This window comes from Chionomys nivalis, chromosome 9, assembly GCF_950005125.1.
Source record: "Chionomys nivalis chromosome 9, mChiNiv1.1, whole genome shotgun sequence".
Classification (NCBI taxonomy): Eukaryota; Metazoa; Chordata; class Mammalia; order Rodentia; family Cricetidae; genus Chionomys; species Chionomys nivalis.
Window position 1 is genome coordinate 64,067,321 of NC_080094.1, and position 18,636 is coordinate 64,085,956.

Sequence of the window (18,636 nt, forward strand, 5' to 3'; positions counted from 1 at the left end):
GACTAGATTTTGTGTTCAGTTCTGAATATTAAAACCAATCCCTTTGTCTCAACAGCTTTATAATAAACAATAAGGACACCTTCTTCAGCAATGCCACCCGAAGCAGGATAGTTTACCACATGCTGGAGCGCACCAAATATGAAAATGGGATATCAAAAGTGGGTAAGAACATCATTTTATAGACACAGATTAAAATATAAAATGTTATATACAGATGTAGAGTTTCATAACAAATGAAATATTTTACCTTCACTCACTAATTGTGAATTGTTTAACACAGACACAAATTCTATGGATACTCTGTGTTGCTATTTTTTAAAAATATTTATTTTGAGGACATTTGGCCAATGTATCAAAATGTGAACTATACAAATACATAAGAACAAAATTTATCCTAAACTAATAAATTTTTAATGAAAATATGTGTAGAAATGGTTCAACATGACATTATAATAAAAAATTAGAAGTACCAAATATGCTATGTCCACAATTTTAGGTACTTATACCTACTAAAAGTTATCTATTTTCTCTTTATAAACATAATAGCCAGAGCCTCTATGTGTAAATATATACTCATATAATTTTATTTTTTATGTGTTGTATGTTGAACAGTTTATGACATAGAGTTTATTGTCAGAGATTAACATTAGTTCCTAGATCAAATTGACTTTGAAATTTCATTATGATTCTGTAAATAAAGAAGAGAAGATTACAAAGCTATTAGTCTACTATGATTCTAATACCTAGTATATAGAGGTAAGGATAAATTAAAATCTAGGAGAATGTGTATGTATCCTAATGGAAGAATTTTTTGGAATATTAAAGAGCCACTTACTTTAGCTTTATTAAATTTTGAAATTTTGTGTCATTATTCTAAGTTCTCTGGAATTACAAATTGACAGCCCATGTAATCTATCACCATTCTTTCCTGATTATGCTAGAATGGAGAACAACACTGGTTAAAAAAAAAGAATCATGTTTCATTTTTTTCTGACTAACAACTTAATTCATTCGTGACTGAACGATTAAAACAGTTACCTTAGACACCCAAAAAATGAGAATATTTCTAAAAAAAGAAAAATTAAAATACCCAGAATATGAGCTGAAAACTTTCCTGTGTGATGGAAAAATTGTACTTACAGGTTTAAATGTCATTTTAAATGAGCATAAAGGTATCATATCTTTTGTGGAAAATTTGCTAAACATAGAAGAGCTACAATAAAATAAATAAACTTCTAGCCACAGTGATGAATTTCTAGAAAAATGTTAAAACACAGTACATAAAAATATAAATGTATTATATGTGTATTTTGTGCTTTTAAAACAACTATTTTTCAAGTCATTATGTATCAAGTGAAAATGATGCTTCAAATTTTTGTGCAACAGTCTAAGAATTGTACTCATTATATTACAATTTTTTACCAAGCACTTTAAGTAATTGTACTAGCACCATGAAAGAGGGTTCCATATTTCAGGTGTACAAATATTTCTTTCATGCATGTTAATAAAAAACACTGTAACTATAATTCCTCTCCAGAAAGTTTTTCTCACTGCTCATTCTCAAAAGGAAGTCAATGAGATAACAAATCTGAGGGTGTCATTTTATGTCCTTTCGATTTAGCATAAACAAACGTTTCTCCATGCAACAACCTTTATTGTTAAATGTCGGGAGTAGAAAACTCTTCTTTGAATAAACTTTGTTGTACTCAGAAGGGGGTAAAAAAGAATTGTTTTCTTGGTTCACCTGATCTCAGGAAGTGAGAATTAACAACGCACCACACATCATGTTGAGATATGGCAAAATGAAACCTTGTGCCAGTGTCTTGAAAATAATGTAGCAAAGACACTCCTAGGCTCAGTACCAATCTCTTTCTGAGGATTACTGTCCCTAGAGTTGACCTGATATGGAATTCATTTGAATTACTGTGTCTTAAAATAATTCTGTGTTCCATGTGTGTTTATATATGCTTTAAGAGAAAGCCTTCACTGAAATTAACTAAGAACTTCATTTTTTTCTAGGTATCCGTAAACTTATAAATAATGGCTCATACATAGCAGCATTCCCCCCACACGAGGTATTTATGAAAGATATTTTTCATTCGATATCTATCTCTTGAAAGAACCGTATGTTACTTACAGTAACATCAATTCCAGTATAATCATAGATAACCCAGTTACACAAAGATAAAATGTCAAAGGCAATTATAAGTATAGGAACCCAAAAGTTAATGATCTTCATGTAATGCCCATTTACAATAAAAAACTGGGGTAAATAACCATGAGCAGATTTTTTTTTATATATTTCATGTTCTGAGACAGTACTTCTTTTACCATGATTGTGACTGCACAGAAGGAACATTATTATCTCTTTAGATATAAAGGAACATAGCTAACAAAACTTAAACACTATTTCAAATACCTCATAGAAAGTGGTAAACAAAAGTGAGCAGAGAAGGACAGCTAAGGGCGTCATGTAATAAAAAGGGGGTTGGTTTATTCTCTTGGCCCTGGTAATTTTCTCTGCATAATTATCTTGTGTATTGACAGCTCACTTGAGTTTCTCATGGGAAATTTGGCAGCTGTCATAGCTGAGTTTTTGATGACAGTCTTTTTAATGTCTTTATATAAATTATTTGAAATATAAATATATGGCATAAATATGTAAAAGGAATAGAAAGTACCACTGTCGAACTGTAAATATGCAGAAGATAATTGAGAAACAATGAAATGGAATCAGAAATTGTCTATTGATTTGAATTACTATTTGCTCATGAGAGAAAAACAAAATTTACAAAGAAAAAGAAAGTTAATAGCATTAATTTATAGATTGAGAAGGATATTCTAAAATGCATGCCTTCCTTTTTAATTAATGATGAATATTATGTTCAATCTTATATTTTCTATTTCTAGTGAAGAGGGTTTTTTATTTCTTACAAAAATGACAGTAGAGGAGTATGACAAGCGCTTTCAGTGAGAACGGGCAGGAAAGATCAAATCAATAACCCAGAGGTGCCCAAGGAAAAGGAAACTTTTTCTAAAACATGAGTCAAATATAGAATTCTTTCAAGGATGAATCATAGAGCAGGGTCAATCAAAGGTGTGAATAGGGACGACTGACAGTGTTTGAGCCTTCAGAAAGGCTCACAAGTGCATGAGTACTCTAGAGCCATCTCCTCACCCAGTTCTCCCTTGCAGCCCACAGCCTGTCACTGTCGAGACAGAGCAGTGTATCAGCTGCTGTTAAGTGTAGGTTGCACAGAAGTATACTAGGTACCCTAAATTTTAGCATCTAGAAATGTATGCGGTCTGACCATTAAAACTGAATAAATGTCATGAGTTAGGATTATTAGCACTGACTACAAAGGAGTGGCAGTTTTGTTATTCATCCTTTCAGTATCAGGCAGGCAACAATCTGGTTAATTTAAAGAGCAAACACTATTCCAAATGGATGTCCTGCACTTGAAACCAAGATTGATTTTATTCTTCTCTTTAGCTTCCAATGATTAGGATTTAAATGCTTGGGCTAGTTTAGGGAGGACACCTAAACTAGCTTGCACTTTTAATGCACTTTTCCCTAACTATTTTTTTTTCTATTTTATTAAAGAATCAGAGATGGCATAACATATGTTATCTCTTGGCAGCTGCAAGACACTGGCAAAGACGAGCTTAAGGTGTCAAGAAAGCTTCATAAAGAATCTCATCCCTAGTGATTGGGGGACCCTCAACCATTTGAAGCCCATTTGAAAGAAAATGCCATTTTAAATGCTTACATTTGAAATATTAAAAGTAAATTTTCAGGATCCTAGGATCTAAACATATAGGTGGCTCTAAAGGTCTAATCCTATGCTGTTTTAAGCAAATATTTATCTCTTAGCATCTATAAGTAAAAGAGAACTTTTCTGTATCTAGCTCACTTTTTTAAGTAGAGTGGTATTCAATTTCTCAGATAAAGATTGCAATGATTTTGACATTTTTAACTAAAAGATCCTGAGTTCCAAAATGTGAAATATAAAGTCTTATTTACTTAACTAAAATGGTCCCAAATTATTAGAAAAATATTTAATACATTATTTTCATAGAGTAATCATATTTCCAATGATAATGGTATTTACCATTCCAGTGGTGGGCATGAGTATATAATCTCAATTATTTTACACATTAATAAATTACCTTGTTATGGATACACTAGTTCTTATTCAGCTAAAACTTCAGTAAGATAATGGACTCCAATTATATTATTGTATCTGTCTCAGGGAGCCTATAAGAGCAACCTGCCCATCAAAACCCATGGACCTCAGAACAACAGGCATCTCTTGTATGAGCGCTGGGCACGCTGGGGAATGTGGTACAAGCATCAACCCCTGGACTTAATCAGGTACTGTAGACGGACTGCTTTATAATAATAGTAAACTGTTCTTTTGCCATATTCCTAGCCTTGATTACTTATTAAAGCTATTTCAGTTCAGGAACTCTCTGCTGAAAAGAAACCACTACATGAGTTTTCAATGAAAGAAACTTAATGCAGAAAATTGGTTATAGAGTGGATATGAAAGCTAATAAAAGAGTCTTTAAGTCTCACGCATCTTATGTATTATACACCCAAATTTCCAGGTGCTGGTGAATACCAGAGGAAGGAAACTGACCCTGGGTTGTTTGCTTGTTCTTTATACCTCCAAGTCTTCCAGTATCCCTTTGCCCAACTTCATGACAAACATTTTACAGTGCAGCCAGAACAATCAACTATATATTTAAAAAATCAAAACAAAGAAGCACTCAACAAATATGAGGGCAGATAGGAAAACAACCGACAAATCAACTGTGTGTATGTCATAGTTTATCAGTATTCACAAGGGACTAGTTCCAGAAACTCCTCTCAAGTGGAACACTCCACATTACTTTGATCTACAGATAATTGAATTTGTAGATGTAAAACGTGCTAATATGCAGGGTTGACTACAGTTTTCTTCCAAAAAATTCTCTCTTTCTTCTTGTGAGTACCTTCTAGTGATTAGTTGATCTTAACTCTATATATCTATCTATCATCTGTCTATCTATCTATCTATCTATCTATCTATCTATCTATGCACCTACCTATCTATCTATCTATCTATCTATCTATCTATCTATCTATCTATCTATCTATCTATGCACCTACCTATCTATCTATCTATCTATCATATATATACTATATGTATGTATGTATATATATATATATATATATATATATGTATATGTATATATATTGGGCCAGTGTCTTACTATGCATGCCTGTCTGTCCTGAAACTTACTGTATAAGCAAGGTTAGCTTGGAACTGACAGAGATTTTCTTGTTTATGCTGAGATAAAAGGTATACATTACTATGACAAGATTTAGTTTTATTTTCGGGATATTTTTACCTTTTTTTTTCTGCCAGAACAAGGCACCAGATCTCATTATAGATGGCTGTTAGCCACCATTTGGTTGCTGGGAATTGAACTCAGGACCTCTGGAAGAGCAGCCAATGCTCTTAACCACTAAGACATCTCTCTAGCCCCTATTTTTTTTTTTGATAGTTTGGTTGGTTAGTTTTTCAAGACAATGTTTGTGTGTGTGTGTGTGTGTGTGTAACAGCCCTAGCTGTCCTGAAGATAGCTCTGTAGACCAGGCTGGCCTCGAATTCACAGAGATTCACCTGCCTCTACCTCCCAAGTGCAGGAATTAGCTCACACCAAGGCAGCCCAGCCTTTGAAATATTTTTGTGTTTTACATAATTTATTTTAGTGCAGAACACATTGCTCATATAAAAAGCATCAAATATATGTTAATACTATCTTGATTCTCTAACCAAAGATGAAAATCTATAGGATAAAAGAAAAAGCACATTTATACTATTGGGCTGTATGTTTTGGTATATTTATCTATTTATAGAATATGAAGAAAAGCTCACAACTGCATCAGTCAGTGTGTCAGTAGGAAGTAGACCACCTAAGGGGTGCTTGACAGGAAATCAATAAAAAAAAGTATATACAGAAGTGGGAAATGTGATCATGAAAGCCAACACATAATGACATGCCCAGGGACTAGTAGGACCTAGAAACAATTATTAAAGCTGGTGGGAATGCAAACTTGTGCAACCACTTTGGAAAGCAGTGTGGCGGTTTCTCTGGAAAGTCGGGTTCAACCTACCTCTCGACCCAGCAATACCACTATTGGGAATATACCCAAGAGATGCCCAAACATACAACAAAAGTATATGCTCAACTATGTTCATAGCAGCATTGTTTGTAATAGCCAGAACCTGGAAACAACCTAGATGTCCTTCAATGGAAGAATGGATGAAGAAAATATGGAATATATACATATTAGAGTACTACTCAGCAGTAAAAAACAATGACTTCTTGAATTTTGCATACAAATGGACAGAAATAGAAAACACTATCCTGAGTGAGGTAAGCCAGACCCAAAAAGAGGAACATGGGATGTACTCACTCAGATTTGGTTTCTAGCCATAAATAAAGGACATTGAGACTATAATTCGTGATTCTAGAGAAGCTAAATAAGAAGGTGAACCCAAAGAAAAACATATAAGCATCCCCCTGAATATTAACCTTCATCAGGCGATGAAAGAAGACAGAGACAGAGACCAACACTGGAGCACTGGACTGAAGTCTCACGATCCAAAGGAGGAGCAAAAGGAGAGTGAGCACGAGCAAGGAACTCAGGACGGCGAGGGGTGCACCCACACACTGAGGCAATGGGGATGATCTATCGGGAACTCACCAAGGCCAGCTGGCCGGGGTCTGAAAAAGCATGGGACAAAACCGGTCTCGCTGAACATAATGGACAATGAGGACTACTGAGAACTGAAGAACAATGGCAATGGGTTCTTGATCCTATTGCACGTAATGGCTTTGTGGGAGCCCAGGTAGTTTGGATGCTCACCTTAATAGACCTGGATGGAGGTGGGTGGTCCTTGGACCTCCCACAGGACAGAGAAACCTGCTTGCTCTCTGGGCTGAGGAGGAAGGAAGACTTGATTGGGGGAGGGGGGGGGAATGGGAGGTGGTGGTGGGGAAGAGGCAGAAATCTTTAATAATTAAATAAATTAATTAATAAAAAAAAGAAAAAGAAAAAAAAAGAAAAAAAAAACAAAAACAAAAACAAAAAAAAAAAAGAAACAAGATGAGGAAGGACTTGTGAGAACTACCTGATGACTAATCATGGAAGGAGGTACCAGATACAAGCTGTGGCCCGAGGAAGAAAGTAGTTGTAGACAAACCATGACTTACGAGAAAATCATCTACCAGATGTATCTTGTAACCAACAAGCTTGTCTGGAAGCCAGAAGTCTTAACAAAGAGAGTGGATACGGGCTATAGAGGCGAACTTAGTGAGTTTCACGGTAGTAAGTGGCACAAGCACTTGGAGATACAGAGGATGAGTATTCAGCAAATGTTCGTAGGTGGGTATCATCAAGATACTTTGATTCTCCTCCTATCAACCATGAAAAATTCCATTATTCTAAATTATGATTAAAATTTACATTCCAATTTATATGTAAAAGGGTTATTTTTGGAGATTTATGAATACAATATAGTGAGATGTGATGGCTCACAAAAAAATATTTATTAGGAGCTAAGATAATGGGTTTTGTGGAGCATTTCAGTGTGAGTTACTATTTCTATCTACAGGCAGCATTGCTATTATTGCTTCAAAGAAATTAAGCAAGTATCCTAAGGCGTAAATGGGGTCTCTATTACAAACATCTAGGCTATCCAGCTACTATTGTTTGATTAGTCACAGAGATGGGTGATTTTCCTGTAAAAGCATGTGTTAGTTAAAGTGACTAAGCAATAACGTGTCATGAGAGACCCTCCAGAAAAAATTACATACTAAAGGATTACAGGTGATATTCCGATAGAGAGCACTTCCTGGGAACTTAGTTGTGACTAAAACTGAAGCAGTGATGTGGAGGGCATTCAGGCTAAACCACATCAGATTATGCATCTATTTTGTACAAGACAAGTTTCCTAGAACTTTTAACTGGTTGTAGTTAAGTTGATCGTGGATCTTTATGTTGCTTCCTTTCTATAGTGAGAGTACAATGGTGTGTGAACTTGGGTTCTTTTTTTTTTTTTTTTTTTTTTAACAGGAAAGTAACGTTTATTTAATACAGCCACATTGAGAAGAGGAAGAGATACAACAAACACCTTAAATTTTGGGGGGAGTCCTGAAAAACTATTAAAAGTTTAAAGAGAGGGCCAAGGATGTGCACACGTGAACAATCCTGGTTAAGATGTGGTCCCTCCTACCATTGGCCCATCCTTATCTGCCCTGTCTGGGCTTCAGTCTCATCGTATAAGATAGTCCTATAAGCTGTAGTAACTGTGTGAATGAACTTGGGTTCTTTTGATCATAGCTGATGGGATTCCCACAGGTAAATCCAGCATTGTCATCCTCAGTAAGGAAATGCCTTAATATGATTTATGGGCCAAAAGCTGTTAATTCACCTTTGTTTTTGAATGAAAAATGATTTCTGGAGATATATTTACATTGATTTCTGATTTTAAAATTAATTCAAATACTTAATAGTTAAGGCTTATTTAATTTCAATCTAATTTCCCACGAAAACTAGTTTAAACCCAAAGGAGTAGTTTAAAAAGTCATCAGTGTAAAAACAGTGGTATGACATTTCAAACAGTTTCAACAATAGGTATCAGAGGGATTTAAAATTAAAAAACAAAGTTACTGAGCTAAATGACTTTTTCCGAAATCATGGACACCAGGGTTTACTTTGAGACAGAAGTTATTTCATCAAGGGACCAATCATCGTCTGAAATGTCACAAGGGGAGCTTCGAATGGAACAGCACAATGAGAATGGCCTTGGTTGAGCAGTAGTGGGAAATAGCTGCTGTAGTAACCCCTTGTTCCCTTTCTTCTGCAGGATTTGTGTTGTACCTCTAAGGAATAATTAAGTATTATAGATAGTTGTAAATACCAGTGTTCTAGGACAAGGTCATTTGTGACCATTTTTCTTTGTCTGCAGCTAGCTTCTCCATCTTCTGACACATACTGAACCTGCTTTGACTTGACTTAGATCATATTTTAGCCTATTAATATTGCTTACATTAACTTCAACAAAATGAAGATTATTGTATGAGCAAGACAGACCCTGAAACTACCATCCCTGTTAACATAAAGATAACCCAATGTTCACAAGCATAAAGTGAAACCTTATTAATGAAAACTAATAATTGAATTTCCTTCCCAGCAGCAATCACTGTAAAGTATCAATCTTTAACAGCAGAGCTGGGGACAGGGACATGTTAAGGAACCAGTTTTAGAAAATGGAAACCTTACAGCAGTAAGGAAATCAGAGAATGTAAAATTATTTCTATCAGCCTTTTGTAATTTATGAAACTATAGAAAAGCAACATTGGAGTGGATGAAGGAAGAGCAATTGAGTAGCTCTTAGAACTGCCTCATTAATGTGCTACTTTCATATCAACTGAAGACTAATAAAGTGTATTAATTCCTTTAGCTTCTTTTGCTTTTTAATACTGACTGCTAGTGAAGCAATGCACAGATCCACCTTCAAGAGGCTTAGAATTGAGGTATAAAGGAGAGATATTATAAGGCATGACTGATGACACTAATTAGGGCATGGATTAGGGTAGCATGGGAAGAAGAGCAAAACACCTAACAAGGGCTAGAGAGTAAGGCTCCCTGGAAGAAACAATGTGAAGTAAGTACCAGTTACAGGCAAAGGGAGTTTGTATTTTAGTTAGAGGCCAGTGTAACCGAAGGAAATGTGCTTCAGACAAGCAGAATCAAGCTTTGGTGGAAGAAGATGAGATGGAACCATGCAGACTATAGCATGAGCATGTCTGGCCAGGGGTTTAAGTGGAAGCACATCTGTTCTGAACTGGGAATCCAATTGGATGGCTAACTGATTTTATTCCTTTTTCATTTTTTTTATTCTCAAGAAAACACAACTTTATTAGAAACTAAAAAGGTATACTCTTAGGAATATAGAGGAAGGCAAGATTGGGTTATGAAAACCATTTTAAGAAAGTTGAGCCAGAATCAGTTATTGTTGAAAGTTGGTCTTGTGTTGTTTCTATAGTGACCAAGTTTACAGAAAGACATCATGGCTACTGTGGCAGTCATTAGCAGCCAAGAGGGTCAGATACCCTGATATTGCTGACAAGTACATGGGTTAGAGTCCTCAGTTTCCATCTGAAATCATCACCAGCTGTGGTATTGGAGATAGTTGGGACTTTAATCAAACTAAAGATTGACTTTCTTATGCAGGCTATACTTTGGTGAGAAGATTGGTTTATACTTTGCCTGGCTGGGATGGTATACTGGAATGCTGATTCCTGCAGCAGTGGTTGGCCTGTGTGTCTTCTTCTATGGATTAGTTACAATGAATGAAAGTCAAGTAAGGTGAGCTATGAAGAGAATTGTACAAAGTGTTTGTCCTGGTTTGTGAAATTACAAATTGCTATGGACAGTGGAGGTAAATAATAGTACTTCTGTGTATGTGTGTGTGTGTGTTGTTTGTTTTTACTATAACAGAAGTGCTGTTAAAATGTCATTTTATAGTTTTGCATAAAACTATATAATATTCAAATTCTGTTGAATATGTCCAAAGAATTCTTATCTTTTTGCTAAATTTATTTTTCTGGTGTGCATTACATAATCTAAAAATATCAGCAAACTGTGATTTAACAAAGTCAATCATATATCAAGAATTTGATTAGAGTTTTAAAAGTAGAGTGACATAAAATTAGGAACAGGAAAGAATTATTCTTAAAAAGGCACTGTTTTTCATCACAAGTATAACACTGAATTTAACTCTATGTAATCAAGTTCAAAACACAAAAATCCCATGTTGGGACTCAGCAGTTATGAGTCTTCGTCTTTGCAGAGCACCTGACTCCGGTTCAATCATCCATAACTCTAGCTCCAATGGATCTGATACCCTCTTCTCGCCTCTAAAGACACCTGCATACACAGGCTCCATATGTATACACTCATACTCATGTACATACGCATAAAATAATTTTTTAAAAAGTCTTTAAAAAGAGAGATGCTCTTTATTAAAACTCCGCATTTTGCTATCCTTTTGGTGATCTTTTCACAATGACGTGTCTACTAGGAAGTGCATATTAACAACTATTGCTGCTATAAAATTATATACAATGTCATAAATACTAGTTTCTCTGTTTTTCTCTTTAAAATATTAAAACATGAATATTATTTTTGACTAGAAAAAAGTATGTGCAGTGCACTGGAGTTGAATAACCAAACTCTGTGATTTGAAATCTCTGACTTCCCATGTTTTTCAAAAGCATTGTAGATCAAAGTCATAGGATCCAATCACCGGTTTGGTTGGGGGTTTTACAGAATCACTCAGACATTGAGAGGCAGCATCATCCTATATAAACCTCAGCATTAAGACCCCTTCCCTCCTCTGCTTCTTTGGGGAATTTTCTTACACACTATTCAATAAGTGATCTTCTGGCTCAGAGGAGAGACTAGGATTTACAACTAAAAGTGTTCTTGAAAGAGAGCTGCTCTTTTGCGATGAATGAGTAAATAGAAACAAGTTCTTTTCTAATGATAGTCAGAAAGGGAGTGGGTCCAAAGGGGAGAGGAGGCATGGAGGGACTGGGAGGAGTAGAGGGAGGGGAAACTATAGTTGAGATATATTGTCTGAGAAAAGAATCTATTTTCAATAAAAAATGATAAAACGATCACTCAATAGTTATTGCTCAGACTCGATCCATGAAAAACATTCTCCGAAATTCAACACTTCATATAGTTTTACAGTGAGAAACAGACACCTCCCTCCATCAAAACAAAGATGAAAATATGCAGAGTAGAAAATGCACAAAAGGCAAGAAATTTACTGTGCCTGTTCATTTTGTACCAGTGAAGAGACTTAGGCTTCTACTGTGTATGTATTCCTTAACCTTTAGTATCAGGAGCGTTTGAAAAGGCATCAACAAACTCTTCAACTATGTCCTTTTTGGTATTATATTACCACGACTGCTGCCACACTATAATTAAGATCGTGTGAGACTTTCTATTCTAAACCAAGATAAACAGCACTGAATATCTTGACTTTCAAAATTTTGAGACGGAAATTTTCCATTCAAGGTGCCAGACGTGGTTAAACCTGACTGTTATCTCAGTGGGCAGGCAAGGAAGAGGCTGTTTTGTTTTGCGTTGATTCATATTGTGCTCTTATTAAGCTCCTTTTCGTTTGTTACAAAGTAGGGAAATGATGAAAAGATGGAGATACGGGTTTGTTTATTATGGAGCTACAAGATGCTGGCAACCAAAATGCAGTCATATTTCTTTCCTGTTTGTGTTTTGTTTTTATTTTTGTCTTTTTTTGAAAAATGAATTTTTTTCTTACATAATATATCTTGATTATGGTTCCCCCCTTCTAGTCCTGCCAGTTTCTCTCCACCTCCAGTCCTTCTGCACCAGCCACTTTCTGTCTCTCATTAGAAAATAAACAGGCTTCCAAGGGCTAATACATTTTAGTATACTAGAATAATAAAAATAGAACAAAGATAACACATTGGAATAGGATGAAATAAAAAACAAAAAACAAAAAAGGGATTAGAACATGAGTGTTTTGTTTCTGGGCCATTTAAGTCTCAGGTTCTTGGACAATCCAAGCTTTGTCAGGTATTGCTTCTATCTCATGGAGTAGCCTTAAGTCGAAACAGCTATTGGCTGGTAACTACCACAAGCTTTGAGCCACCATTGCACTAGTATATCTTGCAGCCAGGGCACCACTGTGTATCAAAGGCTGTGTGGCTGGCTTGGTGTTACCATTCTCCTTGATAGCATGCAGAGCCCCTTTCTTTATCACAGATGCGAGAACATAGGACTGAAAACTCTATCTAGGCACCAGGTCACCTTCGGCATGCTCAGTGAGTTGTCTAGGGGTTATGTTCAGCAATGGGATAGGACTTACTGTCAGTTTGTGGAGAATAATCTATAGACTTGGCAACAGCCTGGGTTGTTTTGGGGTTCCAATGGGTCTGTTCAGGCCAAGAACATAACCCCAGTACTGGAAACCTCATTTGGTGACAAGTTGTCCAGTTGTGCTTCTGTCTCTTCATCATTTGATGATTTCATTCAGATTGCTTTCATATATGCACATTTTCTGAAGTTTCCACTGTATTGAATTTCCATATTACCCATCAAATAACCCTTAATTTTAGCTATTTCTCCCTGTATTTCCTCCTTTGTCCCTCTCTTCACTTCCCCTTCCCCCTTGATTCTCCCATCCCAGTCTCTTGCCACCATACATCTTTAGCTGTCCGTTCTATTTCTCTTACTCTGAAGGGAAATCTACCTGTGCCCCCATTCCCTTAATCTATATCTAGTTTCTGTTTTTCTACAAGTGACAGATTGATTATCATGGACTAAACTTATCCACCTGTAAGTGAACAAATACCATGCTTGCCTTTCTGGGTCTGGATTACTTCACTTGGGATGATTTGTTTCTAGTTCAAACCATTAACCTGTGAATTTCATGATCTCATTTTTTTTATAGCAACTGAGTAATATTCCATTATCCTTTCTTCTGTTGATGGACATCTAGGTTTTTTCTAATTTCTGAATATTATTAATAGAGCAGCAATTAGCATGACTGAGTAACTACCTCTGTAGCAGAATGAAGTGTATATTGAGTATATGTTCAAGAGGGGTATAGCTGGATTTTGAGGTACATTCCCATCTTCTTGAGGAACATGACATTGATTCCCCTAGTGGCTGTACAATTTGTACACCCCCCAGAAATGGATGAGTGTTCTTATTGCTCCACATATTCCACAGCATGATTTGTCGGTTGTTTTATTCATCTTAATCTTCCTGACAGGTTTTAGATGACATCTCAAAGTAGTTTCATTTTTCATTTCCTGTTAACGAAGGATGTTGAATATATGTAAGTGTTTTACAGCTGGCAGCTGATGTTTTCTCCTTGGTCAGCTACATGGTATCTCTTTGACAATGCCTACTTTCTCTCTATGTCTCTGTTCAGATTTCCCACCTGACTTTATTGTATTAAGCTTTACTAATCAATGGTAATAAAACATACTCGTAGCATACAGAGGGGAATCCCTCATCACCCACATTTTCTGATTGGGTTGTTTACATTATATCTAATATCTGAGTTCTTTATAAATTTTTAAAGTATTCCTCTATTAGGTGCTGAGTTGGTGAAAATATTTTCCTATTCTGTAGCTTGCTGCTTTGTCTGAATGACAGTGTCCTTTGCCCTGGTTCTCAGTTTCACGAGGTCCCACTTATTAACTGTTTATCTTAGTTCTTGTGTTAATGGTTCTTTGTTCAGAAAACCATCTCCTGTACCAATAAGTTCAAGGCTATTCCCCACTTTCTCTTCTGTCTGGTTCAGTGTGTCTAGTTTTGTGTTGAGTGCTTTGATCCAATTGTAGGTGCAGGATGATTAGTATAGATATATTTGGAATACAGCTGTCCAACATTTCCAGCACCATTTGTTAAAGATGCTGTTTTTTTTTTTTTTTTCAAAGTGTGTTTTGGGCCACCTATTAAAATCAGGTGTCAATAGGAATGTGGATTTATTTCTAGTTCCGCATTGATAAATGTGTCTATTTTTATACCAATACCATGCTAATTTTATTGTTATAACTCTATAGTACAAGTTGAGGTCAAAGACAGTGATACCTCAAGTAGTTCGGAATTGTTTTAGCTATCTTGTGTTTTTGTGTTTCCATGTGAAGCCAAAAAATTGTCATTTTAAGATCTGTGAAGAATTATGTTGGAATTTTTATGGAGATTGCATTGAATCAGTAGATTTTTGTGGAATGGCCATTTTTACTATATTAATCCTATTGATCCATAATCATAAGAGATCTTTCCATCTTCTGATAGTTTTTTCAATTGTGTTCTTCAGTCTCTTAAAGTTTTTATCATATAGGTCTTTTACTTTTTCGGTTAGAGTTACCCCAAGATATTTTATTGTTTATTAGTAATGATAAATAAGTTATTTATACATTTTATTATGTGTTAGTAATAATAAAATATTATTATTTGAGGCTATTGTTAAAGGTAATGTTTCCCTGATTTCTTTCTCAATCCATCTGTCATTTGTATATAAGAGAACTACTGATTTTTGCAAGTATTTTATTGAGTATATTTGCTTCTGTGTTCATGAGGAAAACCGATCCGTAATTCTCTTTCTTTGTTGGGTTTTTATGTGCTTTGGGTATCAGGGTTACTGTGGCCTTGTAAAATGAATTGGGCAATGTTCCTTCTATTTCTATTTTATGGGATAATTTAAGGGGTATTGGTGCTAACTTCTTTGAAAGTATCATAGAATTCTGCAATAAAACCATTTGGCCTTTAGCTTTATTTGGGGGAGAAGGGAATTTTAATGACTGCTTCTACTTCACTAATAGTTATAAGTCTGTTTAAATTGTTTGTGTGATCATGACTTAACTTTTGTAGGTGGTATGCATTGATTGAGAAAATTATCCATTTCTTTCAGAGTTTCCGGTTTGGTGGAGTACCAGTTTTTAAATCCTTATGATTTTCTGAATTTCATTGTTTTCAGTTGTCATGTTCCCCTTTTAATTTCTAATTTTGTTAATTTAAATATTCGATCTGCTTTTTAGTTAATTTGGAAAATTGTTTGGAGAATCTTACTAATTTTTTTTAAAGAAAAATCTTTTTCACTGACACTTTACCTTGGTTTTGTTTATTTATTTCTATTTTATTGATTTCAGCCCCGAGTTTTATCATTTCTTTCCATCTAATTTTTTTGTGTGGGACTTTGTTTTGGTCTAGAAGTTTCACAGGTGCTGCTTAAAGTTACTAGTATGAGACCTCTCCTTTTCTTTATTTAATATAGGCATTTAGTGCTGTAAACTTGCCTTTTAGAACCACACTTGTTGTGTCTCCTAAGTTTGGGTATTGCTCATTTTCATTCTGTTTCAGAAAGTCTTTAATTCCTGTATTGACTCAGTTTTTACTCACTAGAAAGTTGTTCACTTTTCATGAGTTTGTAAACACCTCTCATTTCTGTTGCTGTTCATATCCAGCTTTATTCCGTGGTGGTTTTATAGAATGCAGGGTGTTATTTTAATTTTTTGTATCTGTTGAGACTTGCTTTATAGTCAAGTATGTACCAGTCTTGGAAAAGAGTCCATGAAACGCTGAGAGGAAGATATTTTCTTTTGTGTTTAGGTGAAATAGCCCATCAATATCTGTTACATCCATTTGGTTTCTAACATCAGTTAGCTCGAGCATTTCTCTGTTTAGTTTTTGTATGGAAATATTTTTTTTGTTTAGATTTTTTCTGTTTCACCTATCTATTGGCAACAGAGGGGTATCACACTATCATAATAAATAAATAAATAAATGTTAAAAATATATATCTAGAAATGGAATTACAGGATCATATGGTACCATATGACAGCATTTTAAAAAACATTTTAAAGTACTTTTACAGTTTCCCATAACAACATAGAATTTCAGATTCTCACTTTGGACTGAAGTTTCAGTATTTCCACATCCTTAATGATACTTATTCTCAGTGTAACTATAAAATGTTCCTGCAGTTCATGCTGAAGATAAAGACTCTAGCTTTGATCCCAGAAACCTCCTCAAACCCTCAATAAAAAGAATAAATTCAGTCTGCATTGTATTGGTTTTGACTTAACAGTAGCTTGTTGTTTGTATCAGATTGTAAAAGGGATGCTTTGTTCTGCTGTTCTGTCCAAGCTGTTTCCCTGTGTCTGTGTTACCTGTGTTCAGCTACAATGTGTTCAACACACAGCAGATGTTTCTTGCCCTCTGCTTGTCATGTGCTTCTCAACCTTCCTAATGCTATGAACTTTTAATTACAGTACCTTTACTGTGGTGACTCTCAACCACAAAATTATTTTGTTGCCACTTCATAACGTAATTTTGCTACTGTTATGAATCTCAATGTAAATAATTTTGGAAACAAAGGTGTGCCAAATGAGTTGCAGCCCACAAGTTAAGAACCGCTGCACTAGGAGTGTTACAGCATTAGAGGTCCAAACATCTACCCCAAATGGACTGTACATCGCTCCTTTTTTAATTGGCAGTAGTCGTTATTTCTTTGAAATAAGCTTTTACTATGCAAATTCAGCATAAATAAAAATTAAAGAAAACAATAATTACAGTGACAGTGAAGATTGTCAAACTCTAAAAAGAAATGATGACACATTCATGATAGGAATTTCTCTAGATGCTAAGTAAATAATCTTGTGATATGTAAATACCATATTTCAGAGAGGAGAAAATTGTCAAAAAAATGTTTATTTTCAGTCTTGTGAGAGGGCATAATGGGCAAAGGGAGCCAAATCTAAATACGTGACTTTGGTGCCTGGAAACCTCACTGGAAAGGAGAGAACCAACTCCTACAAGGTGTCCTTTGATTGCCAAAAGCACCCTTTGGCATGAATGAGTCTACACACCAATAAATAAAACACAATCACTCATAAAACTAAAGTAATTGTTCCATAGAGAATGATAGCACACATATGTAATCCCAGCTCTCAAGATGTTGAAGTAGCAGGATTAGGAATTGAATGTCAGTCTCTGACTATACAGAGAGCTGAAGTCCTGAGCTAGATGAGACCAGTCCGGTGAAACAAAAGAACAAAATTATTTATCAAATTAAGATTTGAGCAAATGACAGAAATTGAATTTTATGATTATGAGAGTAAGATAATAGCCCATGTATTGATTTAAATTATGGACATGATAACTTGACAATAAAAACTTTGTTTCCTGGCAAAGTAAAAATGATGATGCATCACAGACCATCCCTACACCTTTCCTTTCTGTGAAAGTACAATGTAGGATGAATTGTGTGGCATTTGTACAAATGAACCATTATCCATCCATTTTAATTAAAATTTTCTTCAAGAAGTACATAAATTTTTCTTTAGTTCTAAAATTTGTAGGATTATTAAGCAAAGATACTGTGTTCTATTACTTTTGGGTGTCAAAATATGCACATTTTATCATTTTTCTCCTAATTACTAGAAAAATAAAAGTAGAAGAATGCTATGGTATGCATCATACCATTCACGATAGACAGCTTCTTTTGAATTTGAAATGAACTCGATTCTGCTTCAATTATATTATAATTAATGGGATGCTAGATCCACAAACAGTAAATTCTTCATGTGTCTGAGGGATCCTTCTTAGCCCTGTGACCTTGAACTTTATGTGCTTATGGTTCCTGTGCTAAGCAGAGATATATGGCATTGCCTTCGATTGGTGAAAACTAAGCAGTTCAAGGGGTATCCAATCCTCTCTCGCCTGAAGCACTGTTAAACCAGTAGAGTATTGCATACTTTGTCTTCTCACTTTGAACTGAAGTTATAATCTCATATTCAAAGACACATTATAGGGTCGTCACTCAATAGAATTTTTTTTTTTAGAAACAACAAATCTTGGTGCAAACTTTACCAATTAAATTTAAATTAACAGCTGCATTTCAAAACATGTATTCTAAAGTCTTTAAGTTCTTTTCAACATTTGAAAGAAGATTTATTTAAAAACACTTCAATAGGGTAACCCAAAGGGGGGGAATAACTATGGATGGC

The 18,636-nt window shown here is 35.1% G+C and overlaps 1 protein-coding gene across 2 annotated transcripts in view; it reads left to right on the forward strand.

Annotated features, from left to right (window-relative positions):
* Positions 1 to 18,636, forward strand: part of Ano3 (anoctamin 3) — a 228,040-nt gene that overhangs the window by 133,272 nt on the left and 76,132 nt on the right. For both annotated transcript variants that reach the window (XM_057780213.1, XM_057780214.1), the window contains 4 exons: positions 56 to 162; positions 2,020 to 2,075; positions 4,254 to 4,375; positions 10,295 to 10,429. In XM_057780213.1, coding sequence (XP_057636196.1) covers positions 56 to 162; positions 2,020 to 2,075; positions 4,254 to 4,375; positions 10,295 to 10,429 — 420 coding nt within the window. The remainder of the gene's footprint in view (positions 1 to 55; positions 163 to 2,019; positions 2,076 to 4,253; positions 4,376 to 10,294; positions 10,430 to 18,636) is intronic.